The 27,807-nt window shown below is 54.4% G+C and overlaps 1 protein-coding gene across 4 annotated transcripts in view; it reads left to right on the forward strand.

The window, feature by feature from the left end:
• The window catches only part of LOC122558788 (sodium- and chloride-dependent taurine transporter-like), an 86,285-nt gene that overhangs the window by 36,079 nt on the left and 22,399 nt on the right, over window positions 1-27,807 (forward strand). For 3 of the 4 annotated variants that reach the window (XM_087994052.1, XM_087994050.1, XM_087994051.1), the window contains 7 exons: window positions 1,208-1,342; window positions 7,837-8,071; window positions 12,894-13,026; window positions 20,463-20,597; window positions 21,515-21,618; window positions 21,792-21,916; window positions 27,180-27,292. In XM_087994052.1, coding sequence (XP_087850178.1) covers window positions 1,208-1,342; window positions 7,837-8,071; window positions 12,894-13,026; window positions 20,463-20,597; window positions 21,515-21,618; window positions 21,792-21,916; window positions 27,180-27,292 — 980 coding nt within the window. Of the gene's footprint in view, window positions 1-1,207; window positions 1,343-7,836; window positions 8,076-12,893; window positions 13,027-20,462; window positions 20,598-21,514; window positions 21,619-21,791; window positions 21,917-27,179; window positions 27,293-27,807 lie in introns of those variants that run through there. The other variant, XM_043707566.2, reaches the window with a different exon arrangement.

A 27,807-nucleotide genomic window follows, 5' to 3' on the forward strand; every position in this document is an offset into this window, starting at 1 on the left:
CTCCTGTGAACGGTGACCAAATCAGACAGCAATTTAATTGCAGAGTCTCTGGAATGGTGTGATGGCTTTTCTTAGATTTTAACTGCTGACCCTGAGAGGTCTCCAGATCTCAGTTCCCACTCAACAGCAAAGTTTTCAATTCAAGTCAGCCTGAAGAATAAAGAACTAATTGAGCCACGTGCGCCCCCTGTAGGACTGGAGACAACATGAGCTTGACCCCCCCCCCCCCCCCAATAAATAGTGCCCCCTGTAGGACTGGAGGAAGCATAGACTTTGACATCCACCCACTGTTTTCTCTGTAGGATTGGAGGATAGGTTTCAAGTAACGCCAACCAAACATGCAGGAACTGCGCCTCCTGTAGGACTCCATTGTCACAGCAAAAAATTAAATTTGCCCTTTGAAATTAAAAGATCTCAAATAATATCGCTTGTTCATGTCCTGAGAGTTAATTTTAAGGTTCAATCAGATAACATGTTAACTTGGCCACTGATGGCTACCTTGTGATTTGGAATGATTGTTACAAACCAAAAGGGAAAGGGGATGTTATCTGAGAATTTACATTAGATTCCCAACCAGTGCATACTGACCCTCCAAAGAGTAACCCACCCAGACCCATTTCCTTCTGACTAATGCACCTAACACTATGGGTAACTTAGCACGGCCAATTCACCCGAACCTGCACATCTTTAGATTGTGGGAGGAAACCCACGCAGACACGGGGAGGATGTGCAAACTCCACACAGACCATCACCCAGGAATCGAACCCAGGTCCCGTGAGGCAGCAGTGCTAACCACTGAGCCCACGTGCCACCCCACTGCTTTTGACTAGCATGTGCAATGGGCCAAAGGGTCTTTTTTTATGCTGTAGCTTTTTATGGCTCTATCTCTGGGACTGTTCCATTAAGTCTCCCCTGTGCCCTCCCTCAAAACTGGGGTCTGACTGTCTCTACGGCCGCACAACGGATACAAAACATGGACTAAGGAGGCAGCTCACCCCCAACTTCTCAAGGGGCAACTGGGGACGGGTAATAAATACTGGGCCCAGCCAGTGAGACCCACGTCCAGCTAGCTCCTATTGGGGACAGGGTAGTGATAGTAACCACTGAGGAATTCTGGAGGTGGGCTTGGTTGGGGATTGAACAAAAAGGATAGGTTTTTGGTTTCTCTCGGTGAGTTTCTTTGATTCTCTGTGTTTTCTCTATTCAGGTGCTTTTCTCATCCCATACTTTATCTTCCTGATCGGTGGAGGTCTGCCTGTGTTCTTCCTGGAGGTAGCACTTGGTCAGTACACATCCCAAGGGGGCATCACCTGTTGGGAGAAACTCTGTCCCATCTTCTCTGGTAAGTGCCAACACTCAACATCACCCCCCCCCTCTCTTTCAGGGGGGTGTGGGGGAGAGTGAGGGTCGTGGGGAGGGGGAGGAGGGAGGGTGAGGGTGGGGGGAGGAGGGAGGGGGAGGGGGAGGAGGGAGGGTGAGGGTGGGGGGAGGAGGGAGGGTGAGGGTGGGGGGAGGAGGGAGGGTGAGGGTGGGGGGAGGAGGGAGGGTGGGGGTGGGGGGAGGAGGGAGAGTGGGGGTGGGGGGAGGAGGGAGAGTGAGGGTGGGGGGAGGAGGGAGAGTGAGGGTGGGGGGAGGAGGGAGAGTGAGGGTGGGGGGAGGAGGGAGAGTGAGGGTGGGGGGAGGAGGGAGAGTGAGGGTGGGGGGAGGAGGGAGAGTGAGGGTGGGGGAGGAGGGAGAGTGAGAGTAGGGGGAGGAGGGAGGGTGAGGGCGGGGGGAGGAGTGAGGGTGGGGGCAGGAGGGAGGGTGAGGGTCGTGGGTCGGGGGAGGTGGGAGAGTCATGGGTTGGGGGAGGTGGGAGGATGAGGGACGAGGGGAAGGGAGGTGGGAGGAGGGAGGGGGACATTCATGAGGAGGGGGAGGTGGGAGGGGGAGGAGAGGGTGGGAGGGGGAGGAGAGAGAGTGAGGGTCGTGGGGAGGGGGAGGAGGGAGGGAGGGAGGGAGTGGGAGGAGTGAGGGTGGGGGGAGGAGTGAGGGTGGGGGGAGGAGGGAGGGTGAGGGTGGGGGGAGGAGTGAGGGTGGGGGGAGGGTGAGGCTGGGGGGAGGAGTGAGGTTGGGGGGAGGGTGAGGGTGGGGGAGGAGGGAGGGTGGGGGGAGGAGGGAGGGTGAGGGTGGGGGGAGGAGGGAGGGTGGGGGGAGGAGGGAGGGTGAGGGTGGGGGGAGGAGGGAGGGTGAGGGTGGGGGGAGGAGTGAGGGTGGGGGGAGGAGGGAGGGTGAGGGTGGGGGGAGGAGGGAGGGTGAGGGAGGGAGGGTGAGGGTGGGGGGAGGAGTGAGGGTGGGGGGAGGAGGGAGGGTGAGGGTGGGGGGAGGGTGGGGGTGGGGGGAGGAGGGTGGGGGGTGGGGGGAGGAGGGAGGGTGGGGGGAGGGGTGAGGGTGAGGGTGGGGGGAGGAGGGAGGGTGAGGGTGGGGGAGGAGGGAGGGTGAGGGGAGGGTGAGGGTGGGGGGGGAGGGAGGGTGAGGGTGGGGGGAGGAGTGGGGGGGGGAGGGAGGGTGAGGGTGAGGGTGGGGGGAGGAGTGAGGGTGGGGGGAGGGTGAGGGTGGGGGGAGGAGGGAGGGTGAGGGTGGAGGAGGGAGGGTGGGGGTGGAGGGAGGGTGGGGGGAGGAGGGAGGGTGAGGGTGGGGGGAGGAGGGTGGGGGTGGAGGGAGGGTGAGGGTGGGGGGAGGAGGGTGGGGGTGGGGGGAGGAGGGAGGGTGGGGGGAGGGGTGAGGGTGAGGGTGGGGGGAGGAGGGAAGGTGAGGGTGGGGGAGGAGTGAGGGTGGGGGAGGGGGAGGAGGGAGGGTGAGGGTCGAGGGGAGTGAGGGTGGGGGGAGGAGGGAGGGTGAGGGTGGGGGGAAGAGGGTGAGGGTGGGGGCAGGGGGAGGGGTGAGGGTGAGAGGGGGAGGGGTGAGGGTGAGGGGAGGAGGGAGAGGGAGGGTGAGGGTGAGGGTGGGGGGAGGAGGGAGGGTGAGGGCGGGGGGAAGAGGGTGAGGGTGGGGGCAGGGGGAGGGGTGAGGGTGGGGGCAGGGGGAGGGGTGAGGGTGAGAGGGGGAGGGGTGAGGGTGAGGGGAGGAGGGGTGAGGGTGAGGGGAGGAGGGAGAGGGAGGGTGAGGGTGGGGGGAGGAGGGAGGGTGAGGGTGGGGGGAGGAGGGAGGGTGAGGGTGGGGGAGGAAGGAGGGTGAGGGTGGGGGAGGGGGAGGAGGGAGGGTGAGGGTCGAGGGGAGTGAGGGTGGGGGGAGGAGGGAGGGTGAGGGTGGGGTGAAGAGGGTGAGGGTGGGGTGAAGAGGGTGAGGGTGGGGGGAGGGGTGAGGGTGGGGGCAGGAGTGTGAGGGTGGGGGGAGGGGTGAGGGTGAGGGTGGGGGGAGGAGGGAGGGTGAGGGGAGGAGGGAGGGTGAGGGTGGGGGGAGGAGGGAGGGTGAGGGTGAGGGGAGGAGGGAGGGTGAGGGGAGGAGGGAGGGAGAGGGTGGGGGAGGAAGGAGGGTGAGGGAGGGGGAGGAGGGAGGGTGAGGGTCGAGGGGAGTGAGGGTGGGGGGAGGAGGGAGGGTGAGGGTGAGGGGAGGAGGGAGGGTGAGGGTGAGGGGAGGAGGGAGGGAGAGGGTGGGGGAGGAAGGAGGGGGAGGAGGGAGGGTGAGGGTCGAGGGGAGTGAGGGGTGGGGGGAGGAGGGAGGGTGAGGGTGGGGGGAGGAGGGGCGAGGAGGGGTGAGGAGGGAGGGTGAGGGTGGGGGGAGGAGGGGCGAGGGAGGGGTGAGGGTGGGGGGGAGGAGGGTGAGGGTGGGGGGAGGAGGGGCGAGGGAGGGGTGAGGGTGGGGGGAGGAGGGTGAGGGTGGGGGAGGAGGGTGAGGGTGGGGTGAGGAGGGGGGTGGGGGGAGGGGTGAGGGTGGGGGAGGAGGGAGGGTGGGGGGAGGGGGGAGGGGTGAGGGTGGGGGGAGGAGGGAGGGAGGGGGGGAGGGGGGAGGGGTGAGGGTGGGGGGAGGAGGGAGGGTGGGGGGGAGGGGGGAGGGGTGAGGGTGGGGGGAGGAGGGAGGGGGGGAGGCGGGGGAGGGAGAGGGTGGGGTAGGAGGGAGGGGGAGGGTGGGGGGTGAGGAGGGGGAGGGTGGGGGGGTGGGGGAGGGGAGGGTGGGGGGTGGGGGAGGAGGGGAGGGGAGGAGGGGGGAGGGTGGGGGTGAGGGTGGGGGGAGGGGGGGTGAGGGTGGGGGGAGGAGGGTGAGGGTGGGGAAGGAGGGTGGAGGGGGGGGTGGGGGAGGGAGGGGGAGGGTGGGGGGAGGAGAGGGAGGGGGAGGGGGGGGGAGAGGGGGGGGGGAGGAGGGAGGGGGGGTGAGGGAGGGAGGGTGGGGGGTGAGGGGGAGGGGGAGGAGGGGGAGGGTGAGGGTGGGGTAGGAGGAGGGGGAGGGTGGGGGGGGGGAGGGAGGGTGGGGGGTGAGGGTGGGGGAGGAGGGGAGGGTGAGGGTGGGGGGAGGGAGGGTGGGGGGTGAGGGTGGGGAGGAGGGGAGGGTGAGGGTGGGGGGAGGTGAGGGGGTGGGGGGAGGAGGGGGGGTGAGGGTGGGGGGAGGAGGGGGTGGGGGAGGAGGGGGGTGGGGGGAGGAGTGGGGGTGGGGGAGAGGAGGGAGGGTGAGGGTGGGGGTGGGGGGAGGAGTGGGGTGAGGGGAGGAGGGAGGGTGAGGGTGGGGGTGGGGGGAGGAGTGGGGGTGAGGGGAGGAGGGAGGGTGAGGGTGGGGGTGGGGGGAGGAGTGGGGGTGAGGGGAGGAGGGAGGGTGAGGGTGGGGGTGGGGGGAGGAGTGGGGGTGAGGGGAGGGAGGGAGGGTGAGGGTGAGGTGGGGGTGGGGGGAGGAGTGGGGGTGAGGGGAGGAGGGAAGGTGAGGGTGAGGGTGGGGTGGGGGGAGGAGTGGGGGTGAGGGGAGGAGGGAGGGTGAGGGTGGGGGTGAGGGGAGGAGGGAGGGTGAGGGTGGGGGTGAGGGGAGGAGGGAGGGTGAGGGTGGGGGTGGGGGGGAGGAGGGAGGGTGAGGGTGGGGTGGGGGAGGAGGGGGGTGAGGGGAGAGTGGGGGGAGGAGGGAGGGTGAGGGTGGGGGGAGGAGGGGAGGGGGAGGGTGGGGGAGGTGGGGGGAGGGTGGGGGGGAGGGAGGAGGGAGGAGGGTGGGGGTGGGGGAGGAGGGTGAGGGTGGGGGAGGAGGGAGGGTGGGGTGGGGGGAGGAGGGTGAGGGTGAGGGGTGGGAGGGGAGGGTGGGGGTGGGGGGAGGAGGGTGAGGGTGGGTGAGGGTGGGGGGAGGAGGTGAGGGTGGGGGGAGGGAGGGGGGTGGGGGGAAGGGTGAGGGCAGGAGGGAGGGTGAGGTCATGGATCGGGAGGAGGAGGGAGATGAGGGTCAGGGGAGGGGAGGAGGGAGAGTGAGGGTGGGGGAGGTGGGAGGGTGAGGGGAGGAGGACGGTGGGGGCAGGAGGGAGGGTGAGGGTCGTGGGCAGGGGAGGTGGGAGGGTGAGGGTGGGGGGAGGAGGGAGGGTGAGAGTCGGGGAGGAGGGAGGGTGAGGGGATGGGGAGGGGGAGGATAAAGGGTGAGGGTCGGGGAGGGGCAGGAGGGAGGGTGAGGTTGGGGGGATGGGAGGAGGGAGGGGGAGAGGGTGGAGGGTGAGGGTCGGGGAGGGAGGGGGAGAGGTGGAGGGAGGGTGAGGAGGGAGGGGAGAGGGTGGAGGGAGGGTGAGGGGATGGGGAGGAGGGAGGGGGAGAGGGTGGAGGGAGGGTGAGGTGGGAGGGTGAGGGAGAGGGTGTAGGGAGGGTGAGGGAGGAGGGGGAGAGGGTGGAGGGAGGGTGAGGAGGGAGGTGAGGGGTGAGGGGTGAGGGGTGAGGGTGGGGGAATGTGAATGATGTTGGGGGCTGGGGATCAAGAGGAAAGTAACAAAGGTGCGGACAGTTTCTTGTTCCCTCGAACACCAAGAGGGTGTGGAGCTAAAATAGAGGCCAGCCAGGAGCTGATTGGGTGCTAGTACAGGCTTGTGGTGCTGAATGGCCACCTTTGGCCCTCTATTCTTACGTTTGTGAGAAATTTAAGAGGGTGCAAAGGAGATGGAGGCTATTAATGAGTCAAGCTAACCCCAGCCTCGAGTTAAACTCCAACAGTGCGGAATGAGGCCATTCAGTCTATCAGTCTATACTAAACCTTCACCTTATCCCCCTAGAACCATTTCCCAAGTCAATTCATCCTGACCTGCACATCTTTGGGCTGTGGGAGGAAACCCGCACAGACAGGGGGCGAACATGCAAACTCTCACAGACCGTCACCCGAGGCCAGGATCGAACCAGGGTCCTGGCGCTGTGAGGCAGTAGTGCTAACCAACTGAGCCACCGTGGTACCTATAGTTCCTCTCACCTTTTGAGTTGAAACCAGTGGAGTGGAATATTACAAGGCGTTACTGACCCACTCCATCTGATATTGAGAGGTTGACACTTCCTGCCAACTTCCTAGCTACCCTGAGTAGCTGGAGGCTGGATACCATCCTCAAAATAACTGACTACAGAGGTCCCTGAGAGCCCAGTGCCTGGGTGACTGTAGACCAAGTTCGAATAACTTGGACTAAACGTGTTGAAGCTTTGTCATCAATGGTTTAAACTTAATCCCAATCCCTCAACTGGGTTTTGTGAACACAATGAGGCAGATGGTCAATCCAACCCCCCCCCTGGGCATGGGGTGGTCCCAGGATTTGGTGCCAATGTTCCCACTGCCCTGGGACAGTTAGCCTCCTCCCACCCCCCAGTGGGATTTGTGTGGGGATGATCAGCGCAGGTTGGGAGCTATTGCTGGTCTCTATTTCACTCACGAAATGTAGACATCACTGGCAAAACCAGAGTTTGTTACCCGTCCTTACCCGGCCATTTCAGGGGGCAGTTAGTAACCAGCTACATTGCTGTGGATCTGGAGTCACATATGGGCCAGACCCAGTAGATTTCCTTCTCTATAGTAGGCCATTTTAGACCATGTGACAGAGGAACAGAAGTAGGCCATTCAGCCCATCCCGTCTGTTCCACCATTCAGTGAGATCGTGGCTGATCTGATCATCCTCAACCCCACCTTCCTGCCTCTCCCCCTTAACCTCGATCCCCTTCCTGATTAAACAATCCATCTGCCTCAGCCTGGAGTATCCTGAATGACCCAGCCCTCTGTGGGAAAGAATTCCACAGATTCACTCCCCTCAGAGGGAGAAATTCTTCTTCATCTCTGCCTTAAGACCTCTTATTCTGAGATTGTTCCCATTATTCTTAGACTCTCCCACACGGGGAAACAATCTCTCCACATTCCCCCTGTCAAAGCCCCTGAGAATCCTGTATGTTTCAATCAGGTCACCTCCCTTCCTCCTCTCTCCTCAGAAAATGGCTTCTCCATATCAGCCGAAGCTAACCTTCTCTTGGACTGTCTCCAACGTCGGTCTATCTTGATAAAGGGTCCAACACCATTGATGGGATCAATTTGACAAAGCTATTCCATTTGCGTTGCTCATCAGATTGAAACACTACAAGCTTCTATTCTCTTAATTTGACCCCACATCCCTGGTGATGTGTCTGGGTCACAGGATTACGAATCCAGTGGGAAGACCAATTCAATCCCAAATTGGGGTTGGGGGAGGGGGGAGGGGAAATTGGCGGGGAAGGGGTGCTGCTGGTGGTGTTAAAGGTGGCTGTTTGAGATTTGTGGGTGATTGGGAATACTGGACAGGTGGGAAAGTGTGGGGATTGGGGAGGGGGGGTCTGTGTAATGTTGATGGGTGGCTGCTTTTCCTTGTTAATTAGAAAGATGATCTTGGTGTCTTTGATTGGCTAGGAATCGGCTGTGCGTCCATCGTCATTGTCTCCCTGTTGAATGTTTACTACATCGTTATTCTGGCCTGGGGACTCTACTACCTCTTCCAGACCTTTCAGAGTGAACTACCCTGGGCAAAGTGTGGCCACAGATGGAACACTGAGCACTGTATTGAGGATCGCCTGAGAAAGAACATCTCTCTGTGTATGACCTGCAATAGCACCAACCTCACGTCACCCGTGACAGAATTTTGGGAGTAAGAAAAGCCAGAAATTCCATTCTCATGTCTTTTTACAAAAACCTCCATTTAGCCACAGTCTGGCAATCAGTCCCAGGTCTGAGCACCCTTTCAGCTGACACGGCCTCTTGGCTCTTCAGGTTATTGACAGGGTATCTCAATGAGTGCTACCAAACCCCACTGCCCTCAAACACATTGGTCTTCTGTGAGCATAGCGGTAAAGCCATTCTTCCTCCAGAGGGCTAGCACAGGTCTGATCCTCTGAATGGTCTCACTCTGATCTGTATCCATCTGTCACTGTACAACTCTGTCAATGCAGGATCAGATCAGGGCTCTGGCACAACGAGGGAAGCTTATTCTCAAACCTAAAACTCTTAATTGACTCTGTTTCGTCTGCCCTGTCCCCACCCTGTCAGCCTCGAGATGCTGTGACCAGTTCAGAAATGTTTCTGACTCCCAGTGAGCCCTCCTTGATAACCCACTCCTTATCTCTTATTGAGATACTCTCTGAACCCTGTTAGCCTTTTCCAAACAGAAACCCGACCAGTCCCCATTGGCTCTGAGCAAGGGTCGCTCAACTGAAACATTAACTCTGATTTTTATGCACAGATGCTGCCAGACCTACTGAGCTTTTCCAGCAATTTCTGTTTGTGTTTCTGATTTCCAGCATCCACAGTTCTTTGGGATCTTTCTTTAGTCCCCATTGGTTACCTGTTGCCACTCAGCTCTGCGCCTAGTCCCTGCTCTCTAAACCCAGTTTGGTGTTGTCCTTGGTGCAACACCTAGAGCAGCACCTCTACTCTCTGGTCTACATCGACTCTCAGTCCAGGATCACCTCACACGTTTGACCTAGTTTTGATATTTCACTGTGCCCACCCTTGTCTCGATACTCCCCTCCTGTCCGCCAAGATCCCCTCAATTCCTCCAATCCCAGCCTCTCAAACCTCCACCAATCCCATCCCTCCGCCAATGGGTTCCGAGCTTAGGAATTCCATCCCAAAACCCCTCTGTCTCGTATCTTCCTGAAGAGGCCCCTTCAAACCCAACGACCCATTAGCCAGTTATCCTAATGTCTCCTTGCACGTCTTGATGTTCAGTTGTCTCTGATGAAGCAACTGTGAAGTGTTAAAGGTGCTATAGAAGCACAGCCTGTTGTTGTTGTCTTGTTCCGTTCAGGAACAGTCTTGCTATTCATTCCAGCTCTCCTCCTCCTCTCCATGTTTTGCGATCTCTACCAAGTGTTCAACAGAATTCCCATATTAACTGGATTCTGTTTATTCAATCACTTGCCTGCAAAGATTCCTTTTGTGTAAGACATTGCTTCCCAATATTTATGGTGGAACCTCTGAGGAGGCCCTGGTTTCAGCCCCTGGTTTCCAGTTCGCCAACATTCCAATGTTTTGGCCACAGCCCCTTCCTGTGACAGAGAATTCCACATGTTGCCCACTCTCTGGGTGAAGACATTTCTCCTCAGCTCAGTCCCAATGGCCCCATCCCGTGTCCTTAAACTATGACCCCTTGCTCTGGACTCCCCTCACCAAAGGAAACATCCTTTCTGCATTTAGTCTGTCTGGTCCTGTTAGAATTTGACAGGTTTCCGTGAGAATTCCTCCCCACCCCCCAACCATTCTTTTAAATTTGGTGAATGTAATCATAGCCGATCCAGTCTCTCTGTACGTAAGCCTGATATTCCTTCGCTGTATTCCCTCTAAAGCAAGACCATTCTTCCTCAGATAAGGAGACCAGAGCTGTATACAGTATTCCGGGGGCTGGTCTCTCCAAGACCCTGTATAATTGCAGTAGGATATCCCAGCTCCTGTACTCCAACCCTCTCGCTATCAAGGCTAATGTACCTTCTCCTCTCCCTGCAGCTCCCACACCCTCACTCTCAGTGACTGGTGTACAAGGGCAGCCAGGTCTCACTGCACCTCCCCCTGTCCCAGTCTATCTCCATTCTGATTAGAATCTGCCTCCATGTTAGAGGGACTGGTAAGGGTTTGGGTAGGAGTTGTGGGTCAGTGGGAGTTGACACCCACTGTCTTGGTGAGATGACAGTCACAGGCCCCAGCTTGCAGTGTGATGGAGTGCTGTTCTGCTGAAGGTCCTCATTTTCAGTTAAGATCTCAAAGGTCTGTCCGCCTGGCTGGAAAGATCCCTATTCAGAGGACGTGTGGAGTCAGATATCTCCCAGAGTCCTGGGCAATATTTATCAATATCACTGAAATGTTTGCTCAGAATCCCAGCAGTGATTACAGTTCAAACTTATTTCATTCGATCTGAAATTCCAAAGCTGTGAAAGGTGTTATTGTTATGAGCCAGCTGACATTTCCACACAATCTGATTGCCCCCTGCGAGTGGCTGTTTCGAGCTCTCCCATTCCTGATTGACCATTCTCACTCAGACAGACCGCAGTTAGTGAAAGCTTCTCAATCAAGCTCTCGCCTTCACTGTGGACGATAGAACAGGCCGCTTGAGTGAACACAAGGCCTCAGCTCTGTTCCAGACATTCTCTGAGGGTGCTTCTCTGAATTTATCTTTATGTTGTCTTGCTGTGTCCTTCCAGAAGGGCTGTATTGCCCGCTCCCACTTCTAATTCCTGTGTTCCTGTCCATCAGCTGTCTGGACTGGTGTATTGTCTGCCACTGAGCTCACTTCAGACAGCTGCTGTAATGGTTTATTCGTGTTGCCCTGTGTGAGGACATGATGGCACCACTTCAGTTTGTAATCGCCCTTTCGTGTTGCTGGTTTAAAAGAATTAGGCTTTGAACTTTGTTCATCAGTGAATTTACAAAATGTCAAATTCCAGGCTATCCTCCCAACGGGAACACTTCCCATTTCCCAGTTTTAACCCCCATTCCTTACATCATCCTGTAATCTCGCAGCTACCTTCCCTGTGGACAGCCAACACTTTAACCTCTCCTTTGTCTTTCTAGGTCTGATGAACCAAATGTCTGTCTTCAACATTTTCTGTTGTTAATTTACATTTTATTGTTTATTCTTTGAAGGAGGATCTGGGAGTATTAGTAACAGAGCAGAATGGATATACATTGGACTAGAGAGTATGGGGGAAAGGCTGAGAAAGAGAGAGCTTTATTCTAACCCCGTGCTGCCTCAGTCCTGGGATCATTGATGAGGGACAGTGTAGAGGGAGCTTTACTCTGTATCTAACCCTGTGCTGCCTCAGTCCTGGGATCATTGATGAGGGACAGTGTAGAGGGAGCTTTACTCTATATCTAACCCCTTGCTGTCCCCGTCCTGGGAGTGTTTGATGGGGGACAGTGTAGAGGGAGTTTTACTCTGTATCTAACCCCATGCTGTCCCTGTCCTGGGAGTGTTTGATGGGTGACAGTGTAGAGGGAGCTTTACTCTGTATCTAACCCCGTGCTGTCCCTGTCCTGGGAGTGTTTGATGGGTGACAGTGTAGAGGGAGCTTTACTCTGTGTCTAACCCCGTGCTGTCCCTGTCCTGGGAGTGTTTGATAGGGGACAGTGTAGAGGGAGTTTTACTCTGTATCTAACCCCGTGCTGTCCCTGTCCCTGGGAGTGTTTGATGGGGGGACAGTGTAGAGGGAGCTTTACTCTGTAGTTAACCCATTGGCTTGGGGAGTGTTTGATGCTGGTCTTGTTGCCTGAAGTTTTAAGTCCATGACTACACTCCGAATCATTGAAATAATGGAACACGTCACATATACACCTCTGATGAATAATTATCTGTAGCTGAGTTAATTGCTGTTTTAACTGCAAGGGAATATTTTGCGAATATGAGCATGGACGTTTTCAGATCACTGTGTCCAACTGTTTGTGTTTTCACTGTTATCTTGCAGTTCTTTCCCTCTGTCTACTTGTAAACCCATGGCCGTCTCTTGTTCCCTGGGTAGCCAGGCAGTATGAGCTACCCCAGTCAGCTGGGCCAGAACACTAAACCGCGTAGATGAATGGGACACAAGCTTTCTCACCCAGTTCATTGAGAGTCGTTAATAAATGCTTTCCCTTGAATTTCCGAAGCCAGTGCCAGGGGCTCTTTATTGTGATGTGGAGGTCGCAAACAGTAAATTGGAAGTTATTTTAATCCAAAGGTAGCCCTTGGCAGTTTTGTTTCTTAATCTTTACTGAAAATGAGTTTGTTTTGCATGCCAGCTTCCACGCCCCCCCCCCCCCCCCTCCTCCTGTCTCCGTGCCCCCTCTCCCAGGTGCCCGTGGCATGCTCGCCTGCTTACAGTGAGCATGTTAAAAAGCAGCAGCAGCAGCAGCACTGTCCCAATGGAACTGCACCACGTGCCTTCATTTCACATCTCTGCTTTGCTCCGGCTTTTTGGAGCCTACGAGTAATATTGCTTTTATTTTTCTCTCTCTCTCCACCCCCCCCCCCCCAATCTCTTGCCCACTCTCCTTTATTTCTCTCCCTCTCTCTCTGTCTTCTACAATTGGCACTAACCTCCACTTTAACTTCTATTTCTGTCTCACTCTCTCTCTCTTCCTCTTTTTGTCTCTGGCTCTATCTCCCTCCCTCCCACCTCTCTCTCACTCTCTTTCTTTCTCTCTCTCTCTTTTCACCCCTCCATCCCTCCCTCCCTCTCTCTCTTTGCCCCTCTCTCCCTTCCTCCCTCTGTCTCTCTTTCTCTCCCTCCCTCTCTCTCTGTCTCTGTGTCTCTCTCCCTCTCTCTCTGTCTCTGTGTCTCTCTCTCTCTCGTTCACTCTGTCTCTCTCTCTCTCTCACACTCTGTCTCTCTGTGTCTCTCTCTCTCTCTCTCTCCCTCTCTCACTCTCTGTCTGTCTGTCTCTGTCTCTCTCTCGCTCTTTCCACCTCTCTTTCTCTTCCCTCCCCAATTCCCTTTTCCCAGGCGGAATGTGTTGGGTCTGTCTGCTGGAATTGACCGGGTGGGCTCTCTGAAGTGGGAACTGGCGCTCTGTCTGCTGGCCGCTTGGGTCATCTGCTTCTTCTGCATTTGGAAAGGTGTCCGTTCGACCGGGAAGGTGAGCCTGAAGCTGTTTGGCGATTGGTTGGGGGGGGGGGGGGGGGGGGTGGTGTGGGCTCGTTCTTTAGCAGCGGGAGATGGTGGAGTATTGGGAACGTCATGGAGTACCGCCCCAAGAGCCAGTGTGACTTCTGTGTCAGGACATGGCAGTGAGGCCAGGAATAGGGAGATGGTGCCTGCTTAACATGTGACTCAGGGCCTTGTTACAGGGGCGACCCTGTCAGATCGGTGGATCACTGGGACCTCTCCCAGATCACTGTCCAGGGACGACACTGTCAGATCAGCAGAACCAATTTCAAAACCTTGTACATAAATGCAGACGATATTCAGAATGAAGTTGAGGAACTGACAACACAAGTGGGTAGGACTGGGGAACTAAACGTCGGAATACTGAGGAGCCTTGGATGAGAAGGAGCAGGAAGTGGAGGTGCATTATTGGTTACGGATGACACCAAGGCAAGTGATAATGGCACCAAAGATAATGGCGGAACTCAGAAGCCAGGGAAGAAACGCCTTGGGAGGAGGGCTGTCCAAGCCCCTGGACAGTACTTCTCAAGTAGGGCTGAGTATAAAGGAGAAAAATAACAAGGGCTTGTGAGAAGGGCACCACAGTAATTATGGGGGTTTGAACATTGAGCAAGGGATTAATCAACGTGGCAAAGGGACAGACTGAAAAACAGGCTCACAGAGTGTATGAGAGATTGTTTCTTCAAGCAAGATGTCATGGAGCTAACCAGAGGGCAGGTTACTCTAGACTTGGTAGGACATAACGAGGATGGATTGATAAATGGTCTTGTAGTTAAATGGTCTTGGAAGGAGTGACCACAACATGCTAGAATTTCAAATTCAGATTGAAAGAATGAGGACAGAGTCACTTACAAGAGTTTTAACGTTGGGCAAAGGTAATTATACAGCCTCAGGTAGGTGGAGTTCTGAGTGGATTGGGCAGAAATATTAAAGAGCAGAACAGTGACAAACACTTCAGGCAATACTAAATACCTCTCTCTCAGTTAAACAATATTCCTGAGAGGAAGATCAATGACAAAATGGTAAAAAAAAGTATTCATAGCTTAACAAGGGAGTCACGGTTAACATAAAGGCAAAAACTAGGGCATATCAGAATGCAAAGGTTAGTGGCACTGTGGAGGATTGAGAGAACTTTATGCGTCAGCAACGGGTTACTAAAAACAAAACCAAAAGAGCAAAGATAAACTACAAAAGGAAACATAAGCACTAATACCAAAAGTTTCCGTAAGTATATAAACAGGAAGAGAATTGTGAAAGTAAATGTTAAAGGATGAAGATGACGAGGTAATAATGGGAAATCTGAAATGACAGAGGGACAAACCAGTATTCTGTCTCTGCTGTCAGAGTGGAAGGCAATAATTTCTTCCCAAAAGCTGCAGTTACTGTAACTAGGGAGAAGGTACTTGGTATCATAGAACCTCGACAGTGTGGAAGCAGCCCGAGTCCACAACAACCCTCAGAACAGCATCCCTAATCCCCATAACCTGTACTTCCCATCGCCAACCCACCTAACCTACACATCCCTGAACACTACGGGCAATTTAGCATGGCCAATCCACCCTGACCTGCACATCCTTGGACTGTGGGAGGAAACCGGAGCACCCGGAGGAAACCCACGCAGACACGGGGAGAATGTGCAAACTCCACACAGTCAGTCGCCCGAGACTGGAATCAAATCAGGATCCCTGGCACTGTGAGGCAGCAGCGCTAACCACTGAGCCACCGTAAATCAGTAAACCAATGGGATTAAAGGCAGATAAGTCCCTGGGCCTTGTTGGGCTACATATTAAAAGGGGTGGCAGCAGCAGAGATAGTGGATGCATTAGTTCTGATTTTCTAAAATTCCCTGGATTCTGGAAAGCTACTGGTGGATTAGAAACATGTTAATGTGACGCCCTTATTCAAAAAAGGAGATGGGTAAAAGGTGGGAATCTATATGCCAGTTAGTTTGACTCCTGTAGAGGGGAAATTGGTGGCGTCAATCATAAAGGAGGAGATAACTAAACACTTGGGAAAACAAAGCTCAATTTATCAGTGTCAGCCTGGCTTCACGAAGGGCAAGTCATGCTTAACCAACTTGCCAGAGTTCTTGGAGGATGTAACCAGTGAGGTGGATAGTGGGGATCCGGTGGATTTGATATATCTGGACTTCCAGAAGGCATTTGACAAGTTGCCACATAAAAGACTGATCCAGCAGGCTAGACTCCTGGGAGATTAGGGTGGAGTATTGGCTTGGATTGAGGATTGGCTGACTGTCAGGATAAATGGGTCCTTCTCTGGATGGCGAACTGTAACTAGGGGAGCTGCAGGGTTCACTTCTCGAACCTCAACTATTTATAGTCTATATCAATGATCTGCACCCTGGGACAGAGAGTAATTCGCAAAATTTGTGGATGATACTAAGATAGGTGGGAAAGCAGGCTGTGGTAAGGAGATAAAGAGTTTACAGATGGATATTGATAGGTGAAGAGAATGAGCTGAAATCTGGCAGATGGAGTTTAATCTGGATCAGTGCAAGGTTGTTCAGTTGGGCCTGAGAAATAAAAGGGCAAATTATTATTTAAATGGAAAGCAGATTCAAAGTGGGTCAGTGCAGAGGGATCTGGGTGTCCTTGTGCATGAATTGCAGAAAGTGGGTGTGAAGGTGCAGCATAGAGTAAGAAAGGCAAATGGAACCTTGGCATTTATTGCAAAAGGACTGGATTATAAAAGTAAAGGAGTGTTGTTACAATTATATAAGGCGTTGGCGAGATCACACCTGGAGTTTTGTATCCAGTCTGAGTCTCCTTACTTGAGGAAGGATGGAGGCAGTTCAAAGGAAGGCCAACAGGTTAGCTCCCAGTGATGAAAGGGCTGTGGTCCGAGGAGCAGATGAATGGTTTGGGTTTGTACCTGCTGGAGTTCAGAAGAATCGGGGTGGGGGGGGTGGAATCTGATTGAGGAATGTACAACGTTCAAGGGGATTGATAAGGTGGACGTCGAACAGAGGTCTCCCCCCCCCCCCCCCCCCCCCACCCGTGCAGGACAGTCTTGGACAAGAGGACACGGAGTAAACTGAGAGGTGGTAGGTTCAAAACTGAGATGAGGAGAGAAGACTTCCGTCAGAGGATTGTGGATCCCCGTGCCCCAGAGCACAGTGGGCGCAGAATCAATCAACTGATTCAAGAATGAAATGTTTCTGATGGAAAGGGCAATGGGGGGCAGACAGGAGAGTGGAGCTGACACCAGGATAAGATCAGCCCTGATCAGGTTAGAGGGTGGAGTGGGCTCAAAGGGTTGAATTCCCTACTCCCGCTCCTAATTCTCACGTTCCTATGGACAGGGGTTCAAATCTCACTGAGACAAAAAGTGATATTTAAATTCTGAAATAAAGGAACAGTTGATTATTGCCCTGTTCCTAACCCGGTCTGTGCAGCAGAGCCACAGCAACGTGATTGATTCTTAAAAATGCCCTTGGACAGTAAATGCTGGCTAAGCAAACAACACCCCCATCCAGTGAATCTGTTTTTAAAATTCACCGTCAGATGCTCTTTCTGAGGTTGGTAAAGACCCTCCCTATCTCTGTAACCCCCTCCAGTCCCCTACACCCCCTCCCAATCCCTGTAACCTCCTCCAGCCCCTACACACCCTCCCGATCTCTGTAACCTCCTCCAGCCCCTACACCCCCTCCCTATCTCTGTAACCCCCTCCAGCTCCTACACCCCTCCAGGTCCTACACCCCCTCCCAGCTCTGTAACCTCTGCCCTATCTCTGTAACCCCCTCCAGCCTCTACACCCCCTCCCTATCTCTGTAACCCCCTCCAGCCCCCTACACCCTCTCCCTATCCCTGTAACCCCCTCTAGCCCCTACACACCCTCCCGATCTCTGTAACCTCCTCCAGCCCCTACACCCCCTCCCTATCTCTGTAACCCCCTCCAGCCCCTACACCCCCTCCCTATCTCTGTAACCCCCTCCAGCCCCTACACCCCCTCCCTATCTCTGTAACCCCCTCCAGCCCCTACACCCCTCCCTATTTTCTGTAACCCCCTCCAGCCCCTACACCCCCTCCCTATCTCTGTAACCCCCTCCAGCCCCTACACCCCTCCCTATTTTCTGTAACCCCCTCCAGCCCCTACACCCCCTCCCTATCTCTGTAACCTCCTCCAGCCCCTACACCCCCTCCCTACCTCTGTAACCCCTACACCCTCTCCCTATCTCTGTAACCCCCTCCAGCCCCTATTCCCTCTCCCTATCTCTGTAACCCCCTCCAGCCCTGACACCCCCTCCCTATCTCTGTAACCCCCTCCAGCCCCGACACCCCCTCCCTATCTCTGTCACCCCCTCCAGCCCCGACACCCCCTCCCTATCTCTGTAACCCCCTCCAGCCCCTACACCCCCTCCCTATCTCTGTAACCTCCTCCAGCCCCTACACCCCCTCCCTACCTCTGTAACCCCTACACCCCCTCCCTATCTCTGTAACCCCCTCCAGCCCCTATACCCCCTCCCTATCTCTGTAACCCCCTCCAGCCCCTACACCCCCTCCCTATCTCTGTAACCCCCTCCAGCCCCGATACTCCCTCCCTATCTCTGTAACCCCCTCCAGCCCCTACACCCCCTCCCCATCTCTGTAACCCCCTCCAGCCCCGACACCCCCTCCCTATCTCTGTAACCCCCTCCAGCCCCGACACCCCCTCCCTATCTCTGTAACCCCCTCCAGCCCCTACACCCCCTCCCTATCTCTGTAACCCCCTCCAGCCCCGACACCCCCTCCCTATCTCTGTAACCCCCTCCAGCCCCTACACCCCCTCCCTATCTCTGTAACCCCTTCCAGCTCCTACACCCCCTCCCTATCTCTGTAACCCCCTCCAGCCCCGACACCCCCTCCCTATCTCTGTAACCCCCTCCAGCCCCGACACCCCCTCCCTATCTCTGTAACCCCCTCCAGCCCCGACACCCCCTCCCTATCTCAAACACTCGGGAATTGTTACCTGGGGTGTGTTTCCCTCACCCTCGGTGCTGTGTACAACACACCGTACAGAGTAAATGAGCATTTTCCCAGCTGTCCTCACCCTCAGGTTTGCTCGGCTGTTTGCAGACCCTGTATGCTCCAGTGTCCAGGGGGGAGTGGTTGAGCTCTCTGACCCTGCCCCCCTCTCCCCCTCTCCACAGCGACCCTGACCACCCCATGGTGACCCAGGCTGTTGGTGTTCGCTATGGTGAACCTACTGCCTGGCCAACTGACAGTGACCAGAGCTCTGACCCATCGCTGTAAAAAGCCCATCTGGTTCACTCATGTCCTTACCTGGTCTGGCCTCCGTGTGACTCCAGGCCCACAGCAGTGCCCTCTGAAGTGGCCACAAGTCTGTGAAGCAGGTGACTCACCATCGCCCCCTCAAGGACAATTAAGGATTGACAGTGAATGTTGGGCTTCTCAACATTACTTCTGGGGTACTTGTGGTACAGTGGTAGTGTCCCTAGCTCTGAGCTAGTACACCTGGGTTCAGGGCCCACCTGTTCCAGAGGTGTCTAATAACAACATAGAGTCGTAGAGATGTACAGCATGGAAACAGACCCTTCGGTCCAACCCGTCCATGCTGACCAGATATCCCAACCCAATCTAGTCCCACCTGCCAGTACCCGGCCCATATCCCTCCAAACCCTTCCTATTCATATACCCATCCAAATGCTTCTTAAATGTTGTAATTGTACCAGCCTCCACCACTTCCTCTGGCAGCTCATTCCATACGCACACCACCCTCTGCATGAAAAAGTTGCCCCTTAGGTCTTTTTTATATTTTTCCCCTCTCACCCTAAACCTATGCCCTCTAGTTCTGGACTCCCACACTCCAGGGGGAAAAGACTTTGTCTACTTATCCCATCCATGCCCCTCATGATTTTATAAACCTCTATGGAATATCTGTCAGATATGCCTCTGCTCCCACTGACACTGAATGTTTACAGTCAGTACGTTGGGAAACAGATCCTCGGGAAACAGATCCTCCATTCCATTTTGATTCCGCCCTGAATGGCCAAGCTGGACATTGGAGTATCTGGAATTTCACCACAGCCTCTGTTCGGAACCAGAGTAAATAGCATCTCTTTGTTGCTATTATCAAATCTATTAATCACTTTAAACACTTCATTTGGACCATGCTTTAATCCTCGACATCCAGGAGTATTACAAACCTCATCCATTACAACCTGGCCTCATAATTTAACCCTTTCCAGCCCAGGGTCACTCTGTTGGACCTGCTCTGCAATCCTTCCCAGGCCTGTACCTCCTTCCTGAGGGCTGCGGAGGGCCCCGAAACTGAACCCAGTTCCTCCGGATGGGAGTCTGACCCAGTCTCTGTACAACTGAAGTGAGACCTCCTCACAAGCAGATGTCCCCATCCGTAAGGATGGTATTATCCCGAAGGATGGTATTACATTGGAATCAGGTCAGAGAAGGGTGACTGGTATAAGTGGGTCAAGGCCATCAGAAATAGGAATGGGACTGGGCCATTCGGCCCCAGTTCTGCTATCCAACAGGATCCTGGCTGATCTGACATTCCTTGCGCCCATTTCCCTGCCCTTTCCCCTCGATTCCCCGACTGATCAAGAATCTTTCTCTCAGCCTTAAATATCCACAGGGACCCTGCCCCCACAGCTCTCTGTGGGAAGGAGTTCCAAAGACTCTCAATCCTCTGAGAAAGGAAATTCCTCCCGATCTCAGTCTGAAACTGGTGCCCCCTTTATTCTGAGACTGTTGTGAGGAATGACTCAAGAGGCAAGGCTGGTATCCTCAGAAACTCCGAAGAGTCAGAGGCAACTTAATAAGATCCTGGGGGAGTTCTTGACTGGGTGAATCTAAACATTGGATTCATTCATTCAGACATTTATTCAAAGATTGATATCTGAATGAATGAATGATAGAATCCAAGGATTGATGGGGTGGATGTTTCCTGAGGCAGCAGGGGGATTGGAGTCTTGAACTGTTTAAAAACACGGGATTGTCCATTTGAAACAAAGATGAGGAAATGTATTTTCCCTCTGAGGGTTTCTTTGGCAGTCCCTCCCTCAACAGGCAATAGATGCAGAATCTGTAAATACAGTGACCCGGGGGATGAAAGATTCTCTGGGATATGCAGGAATGTAGAGTCAAGTTTAAAACCAGATCAGCCATCATCTTATTGGATAGGGGAGCAGACTGGAAAGGTTGAATGGTCTACTATTGTTCCTTATCCGTGTGTAGAATTCCAAGCCCTTTCGGAAAAGGACAATGTTGCTTGAGGGTCTTTGATGATTTTCTGTTTCTTATGTGTTAGCCAAGTGAGAGAGCACTGTGTCCAGGGATTCGGCAATCTAACTGTTCCCTCCATCTGTTTGAGCTGCCTGGCGATGGGAGATGCCGGAGTTCATGTTTGGTATGTGCCCCTCTCCTGCAGGTTGTCTATATCACGGCGACGTTTCCTTTCCTCATGCTGTTGGTCTTGTTGATCCGTGGAGTCACTCTGCCAGGAGCAGCTCAGGGAATCAAATTTTATCTGTATCCTGACATCAGCCGTCTCGGTGACCCACAGGTGAGTACCGAGGGATAAACCCTCCGTCCATTCCTGGACATGGCCAGTTCCCAACTCATTCCGAGAGGACGGAGAGGGCTGGGGCGGAGGGGAGCGGGTGGAGAGATGGGTCGAGGGAGAGGTACGTTGTCCTCAGTGTATAAATGTGGCTGGGACGCAGGGCTGTGCTGTCAGGCTCTCTCATGGTCAGAGACCAACTGCCTGTGATAGAGCAGAGGGTACCGGCTCGGTCAGGGTCTGGGGTTCGGGGCCTGGGACTCTAGGCTCAGGCAGTAACAGGCCACAGCTGTCAGGGGGGTGGGGGGAGAATGTCGGGGGTGGGGGTGGGGGGGAATGTCAGGGAGGGAGGGGGTCCTGTTGTGTTAACCAATCCAAGCTGAAATAGTTTGGAGCAGCCAATAAAAAGACTCTCTCTCTACTCCCCTTCTCTCCCCCTCACCCTCCTTCTCTCTCTCTCCTCCCCCAACTCACACTCACTCTTTCCTCTCCCTCACTCCTCCTTTTCTCTCTCCCCCCTTTCTCTCTGTCTCTCTTTCTCCCTTCTCTCTCTCCCCTTCTCTCTCTCTCTCCTCCTCTTCACACTCTCTCCCTTCACTCTCTCCCTCTTCTCTGTCTCTCTCCTCCCCTTCACTCTCTCCCTTCACGCTCTCTCTCCCCTTCTCTCTCTCTCCTCCCCTTCACTCTCTCTCCCTTCACTCTCTCTCTCCCCTTCTCTCTCTCTCTCCTCCCCTTCACTCTCTCCCCCCTTCTCTGTCTCTCTTCTCCCCTTCACTCTGTCCCTTCACGCTCTCTCCTCCCCTTCACTCTGTTGCCCTTCACTCTCTCTCCCCTTCTCTCTCTCTCTCTCCTCCCCTTCACTCTCTCTCCCTTTACTCTCTCTCTCCCCTTCTCTCTCCCCCCCCCCCCTCCCCCCGCAGGTATGGATTGATGCAGGGACACAGATCTTCTTCTCTTATGCGATCTGTTTGGGAGCGATGACGTCACTGGGAAGCTATAACAAGTACAAGTATAACTGTTACCGGTACGTGGTGCCTCCAGGGAGTTGGGGGGGGGGACATTCTGGGTGGGGGGGGCAGTGGGTGGGGGATACTGACGGGGAATCGAGTGGAAAAAAAAGTCAAGCTGTGTGTGTTGAGTGGGCTCGTGTTGGGCACCGTATTAACCCCATGCATCAATTGTGACGTGTGTAAATAGGGACTGTATGCTCCTCGGATGTCTGAACAGCGGTACCAGTTTTGTTTCGGGCTTTGCGATATTTTCCATCCTTGGCTTCATGGCTCAAGAACAAGGGGTGGACATAGCGGATGTGGCTGAGTCAGGTATGAGCAGCACCTGGTGCATTCTGCACAACGTAGAGGTTTGACCAGTTTGTAATCGGTGTTTATTTTTGTAGCGTGCATAATGCTGGCCTTGCAGTTTCCGAGTTAATCCGACCGCGCTGAGTCTGTCTGATCTGGGGTTCCTCCCCAGACTTCCAGACCAACTAATGATGGGGATCATTGCCCCCTTCTGAGCATGTACCTGATGCACTGTGTGCCCGCTCCCTGACAGAGACCCACCTCTCTGGTGACCAGGGTGCTGGATACAATGCCAATGTTCATTAACAGCTCGCCAACTAACCAACAGTTAGTATCTCCTGCCCTCTCCTCCATCAATACTTGCTGGCAACTTCTTTGAAAGCTGAGTCACCCGTCGATTGGTTCGGACCCAGCAGTGTGGATGTTGCTGTGACTTCTGGAGGGTTCCTGGACTGAGGAGGGTTCAGGGAGTTTTTGTAGGGGGCTCCTCCATTCTCCCTGCACTCTTGGGTTGGGGAGAAACGGGAGGGGGCCATTCACTTTCACCACCGTATCTCGATCTCCCCATTTCCCGACACTGTCCACTCATTTCTGCTGGACAGGCTCAAGTCTGCTTGGTGATGTCACTGTTGCCGAATAGTCCGGCTGCCTCGCTTCACGTCTAGGAACCTCCAGGTGTAGCTGCTACCAAGGTGGAGTCAATCCTTTCAGTGCAGTCATTGGCCCTTGCAACAGCCTTGCACCCAATGGTTGTTTTCTGTGAATATTTAACAACTTATTTTCATCCATGTAATTCCATGCATGTGGTATTTGTCTAATTTAAATTAGATTTTAATTTTTAAAAAGCTGTCCAGCCAATCACGCAGTGGGCTAGCAGGAGCTAACTCTCCTGCAGGAGACCGGCCCCGGGGATGGGACACGGGAACCTCGGGCTGATCTCTCTGAGCGTTCAATGGACAAGGAAGATCACATCAAACAGCCCCAGAAAAGGGGCGTCCCACTGTGCAGAGGCACCTTCACAAACTCCACATGGAGACTCATTGTAATCACTGGACCCCAGTCACAGTCAGAGATACAGTGTAGAGGGAGCTTTACTCTGTATCCAACCCCGTGCTGTCCCTGTCCTGGGAGTGTTTGATGGGGGACAGTGTAGAGGGAGCTTTACTCTGTATCTAACCCTGTGCTGTCTCTGTCCTGAGAGTGTTTGATGGGGAGACAGTGTAGAGGGAGCTTTACTCTGTATCTAACCCCATGATGGGACAGTGTAGAAGGAGTTTTACTCTGTATCTAACCCCATGATGGGACAGTGTAGAAGGAGTTTTACTCTGTATCTAACCCCGTGATGGGACAGTGTAGAAGGAGTTTTACTCTGTATCTAACCCCATGCTATCCCTGTCCTGGGAGTGTTTGATGGGGACAGTGTAGAGGGAGTTTTACTCTGTATCTAACCCCATGCTATCCCTGTCCTGGGAGTGTTTGATGGGGACAGTGTAGAGGGAGTTTTACTCTGTATCTAACCCCATGCTATCCCTGTCCTGGGAGTGTTTGATGGGGACAGTGTAGAGGGAGTTTTACTCTGTATCTAACCCCGTGCTGTCCCTGTCCTGGGAGTGTTTGATGGGGACAGTGTCGAGGGAGCTTTGCTCTGTATCTAACCCCATGCTGTCCCTGTCCCTGGGAGTGTTTGATGGGGGAAAGTGTAGAGGGAGCTTTACTCTGTATCTAACCCCGTGCTATCCCTGTTCCTGGGAGTGTTTGATGGGGACAGTGTCGAGGGAGCTTTGCTCTGTATCTAACCCCGTGCTGTCCCTGTTCCTGGGAGTGTTTGATGGGGGAAAGTGTAGAGGGAGCTTTACTCTGTATCTAACCCCATACTGTCCCTGTCCTGGGAGTGTTTGATGGGGGACAGTGTAGAGGGAGCTTTACTCTGTATCTAACCCTGTGCTGTCTCTGTCCTGGGAGTGTTTGATGGGGGGGACAGTGTAGAGGGAGCTTTACTCTGTATCTAACTCCGTGCTGTCCCTGTCCTAGGAGGTTTTGTTGCAGATATTGGTATCTTTCACTTCCATAACTTTACGAAACTCAAGAGCGCGGGAGGAATGAGATCAGCCAATGAGGTTGTTTCTCAGTTTACTTTCCCCACGATTGCCGCGTTTCTAATGTCTCCAGGTCACTTCGACTCTCATGGCTATCTCCTGTCGATGGGCAGGCATTGAGAATAGAACCCTCATTCCCCCCCCCCCCAACACCCATCCCCCTCCAGTCAGTAAACACTGGGGGCAAGGGGAGAGGACAGCTCCTGCCCAAAGGGGCCCTTAAAACCTCCTGGTGCAAGTTCAAATCCCTGACCTGCAAGCAAAGGTCGCTGCGTTCTCCGAGGTCAGTTTGGTCTTAAAGCTCAAAATAATAATAAGGCAAAGCATTTTATAATAAGGACGATACAGGTATTCCTATCCAGTGGCCGCAGTATCACCTTGCAGTTAATTACACCTTCTTCAACCAGAGATTTAACGAATTTGATTTATGAAAACAAAATGTACATTAAAATATTAAATCTGATTCGAAACTAATCATGGAGTTTCTTTTTTTTTCTTGCTTCTTTCAATGGATCAATTTATTAATTTTTTTTATAAACTCCTCTGTCTGTTTGGATGTGACCCTAATCTTTTGAAAACTGGGTTGTTGAATTCTGGCAGATGCAGTGGGTAGATAAATTGGAAATTATGTTTTTCTCCGTGGGTGTTAGGGCGATGTTGATTTGCCATGTTCTGTGGAATGATGGAACTTGCCTTAACAGGCTGACTTCATTTCAAACCAGTCAAGGTAAAACCACTTGTTTTGCTCGGGTTAATTAATGACTGCACCTTTGCTCATTCCATCTCTGTGTGGGACATCGTTCTGTAAAAACGCACCCCCCCCCACCCCTGTTGACCCTGACTCTTGCCCCCAGGTTACCCATGGTGTGTCCTGTGTGTGCAGGGAGGAGGAGTGATTCCCTGACTCCTCACGAGGATCAGTGCCCTCTACGACCTGTCTCTGAGAGACCACCGCTGACCCCTAGAACAAACCCCCAACCCCCCCCCCCCCCCACTCCAGTCTCCGCCCTCGAAATGGTCACCAACGTCAACCACAAAACATCGATAAAGCATTAAACACACCCTTACCATTCCTCGTCACCATTCCCCACCCCCGTCACTATCCCATTCCCCTCCCCCGTCACTATCCCGTTCCCCACTCCATCACTATCCCGATCCGCTCCCCCTTCACTATCCCAATCCCCACATCACTAGCCCGTTCCCCTTCCCATCACTATCCCATTCCCCTCCCCCGTCACTATCCCATTCCCCACCCCCGTCACTATCCCATTCCCCTCCCCCGTCACTATCCCATTCCCCTCCCCCGTCACTATCCCATTCCCCTCCCCCGTCATTATCCCATTTCCCCTCCCCCGTCATTATCCCATTTCCCCTCCCCCGTCATTATCCCATTCCCCTCCCCCGTCATTATCCCATTTCCCCTCCCCCGTCATTATCCCATTTCCCCTCCCCCGTCACTATCCCATTCCCCACCCCCGTCACTATCCCATTACCCTTCCCCGTCACTATCCCGTTCCCCACCCCGTCACTATCCCGTTCCGTTCCCCCTTCACTATCCCAATCCCCACATTACTATCCCGTTCCCCTCCCCCATCACTATCCCATTCCCCTCCCCCATCACTATCCCGTTCCACCTCCCCCATCACTATCCCATTCCCCTCCCCCATCACTATCCCGTTCCACCTCCCCCATCACTATCCCATTCCTCTCCTCCATCACTAACCCGTTCCCCTCCCACATCACTATCCCGTTCGCCACCCCGTCACTATCCCGTTCCCCTCCCCCGTCACTATCCCGTCCCCCTCCCCCGTCACTATCCCGTTCCCCTCCCCCGTCACTATCCCGTTCCCCTCCCCCGTCACTATCCCGTTCCCCTCCCCCGTCACTATCCCGTTCCCCTCCTCCGTCACTATCCCATTCCCCTCCCCCATCACTATCCCGTTCCCCTCCCCCGTCACTATCCCGTTCCCCTCCCCCGTCACTATCCCGTTCCCCTCCCCCGTCACTATCCCGTCCCCCTCCTCCGTCACTATCCCATTCCCCTCCCCCATCACTATCCCGTTCCCCTCCCCCCATCACTATCCCGTTCCCCTCCCCCGTCACTATCCCGTCCCCCTCCCCCGTCACTATCCCGTCCCCCTCCCCCATCACTATCCCGTTCCCCTCCCCCGTCACTATCCCGTCCCCCTCCCCCGTCACTATCCCGTTCCCCTCCCCCGTCACTATCCCGTTCCCCTCCCCCGTCACTATCCCGTTCCCCTCCCCCCATCACTATCCCATTCCCCTCCCCGTCACTATCCCGTTCCCCTCCCCCGTCACTATCCCGTTCCCCTCCCCCCATCACTATCCCGTTCCCCTCCCCCCATCACTATCCCATTCCCCTCCCCCATCACTATCCCGTTCCCCTCCCCCCATCACTATCCCATTCCCCTCCCCGTCACTATCCCGTTCCCCTCCCCCGTCACTATCCTGTTCTTTGACTCTAATGTTTTTTTCAGTGTTTTCATGGACTATTTGGAAAGTCCAGCCCAGGAACTGCAAACTCCGAAAACCTTTTTGCATTCTCTAAATGTGGAAAGCGGGAATTTCCGTCTGAGTCATTTTTTCTGGCGATTGTAGAATAAGCCGGTCTTATTCTGAAACCATATTCCTCGCAGCTCTCTGGCGCGGTCCTGGCCTGAGAAGCCCTTTCAGTAATTTCTCAGGTGGTTTGAAATAAGGGACAAAAAAATGCGTTTAACGCCATTGCACTGAGACCTTTTAATTACTTAGTCCTGAGAAAGAACAATGTTTTTAATCTCTTATTGCCCTGAACGAGCAGTGAGCCTTTAACGTGTGTTGGAACACCATGGAAGCTTTCCACCCTAGGCCATTCTGCCCATCTGCTGCTGGTGAAGTCACCAGCTGGTCAAATGGGGCATATCCATTACTGATTTGAAGCCACTTTCCCATTGCAACTGTGAAAGGAAAGGGCGTTTTGAAAAGTTGATACGCATGCCATCTTTGTTTTAAAAGTAACTGCTGTGATATAACGTACCTGTGTATTTTGTTGTGATGTGAAATTACATGATCATTTAGTGCCTCTTGTCCCCCTTCTCTCCTCATTACCCCGTCCTCCACCCTCCCCCTGCCCTAAACCCCACACCTCCACCCCCCCCCCCCCATCTCTCTCTGCATTTGCCTCCTAGGTCCTGGTCTGGCATTCATCGCTTACCCTAAAGCAGTGAGCATGATGCCTTGGCCTACATTCTGGGCTATCTTGTTTTTCGTAATGCTCCTTCTTCTCGGATTGGACAGTCAGGTCAGTTTGAACTCTGGGGAGGTGGGGACGGGGTCATGTCTCTGAAATCACGAGCAATGAGCAGCTCTCTCTGGGGTCAGCCAGGGATGTGGTGGAGGGTGTGGTTTGGGGGTTCAGGGTGTGGTGGGGTTTTGTTTTCTGGCTGGTGGAGGAGGTTGCAATCTTTCCCCACACCCACCACCACCTCCTTCTTTCTCTCACTCTCGCTCTCTGCCTTGCCTCTGCCTCTCTCCCACTCTCTCCTCTCCCACTCTCTCTCCCTCTATCCCCCCCTCTCTCTCTCTCCCTCTCTCCCCCATCTCTCTCTCTCTCTCTCTCTCTCTCTCTCTCTCTCTCTCTCTCTCTCTCTCTCTCTCTCTCTCTCTCCCTCCCTCCCTCTCTCTCTCTCTCTCTCTCTCTCTCTCTCTCTCTCCCTCTCTCCCCCATCTCCCTCTCTCCCCCCATCTCCCTCTCTCCCCCCATCTCTCTCTCTCTCTCCCCCCTCTCCCTTCTCTCCCCATCTCTCTCTCTCTCCC

The sequence above is a fragment of the Chiloscyllium plagiosum genome, unplaced genomic scaffold (assembly GCF_037043375.1).
Source record: "Chiloscyllium plagiosum isolate Xiang-an unplaced genomic scaffold, Cpla_swu_hap1 HiC_scaffold_14, whole genome shotgun sequence".
Classification (NCBI taxonomy): Eukaryota; Metazoa; Chordata; class Chondrichthyes; order Orectolobiformes; family Hemiscylliidae; genus Chiloscyllium; species Chiloscyllium plagiosum.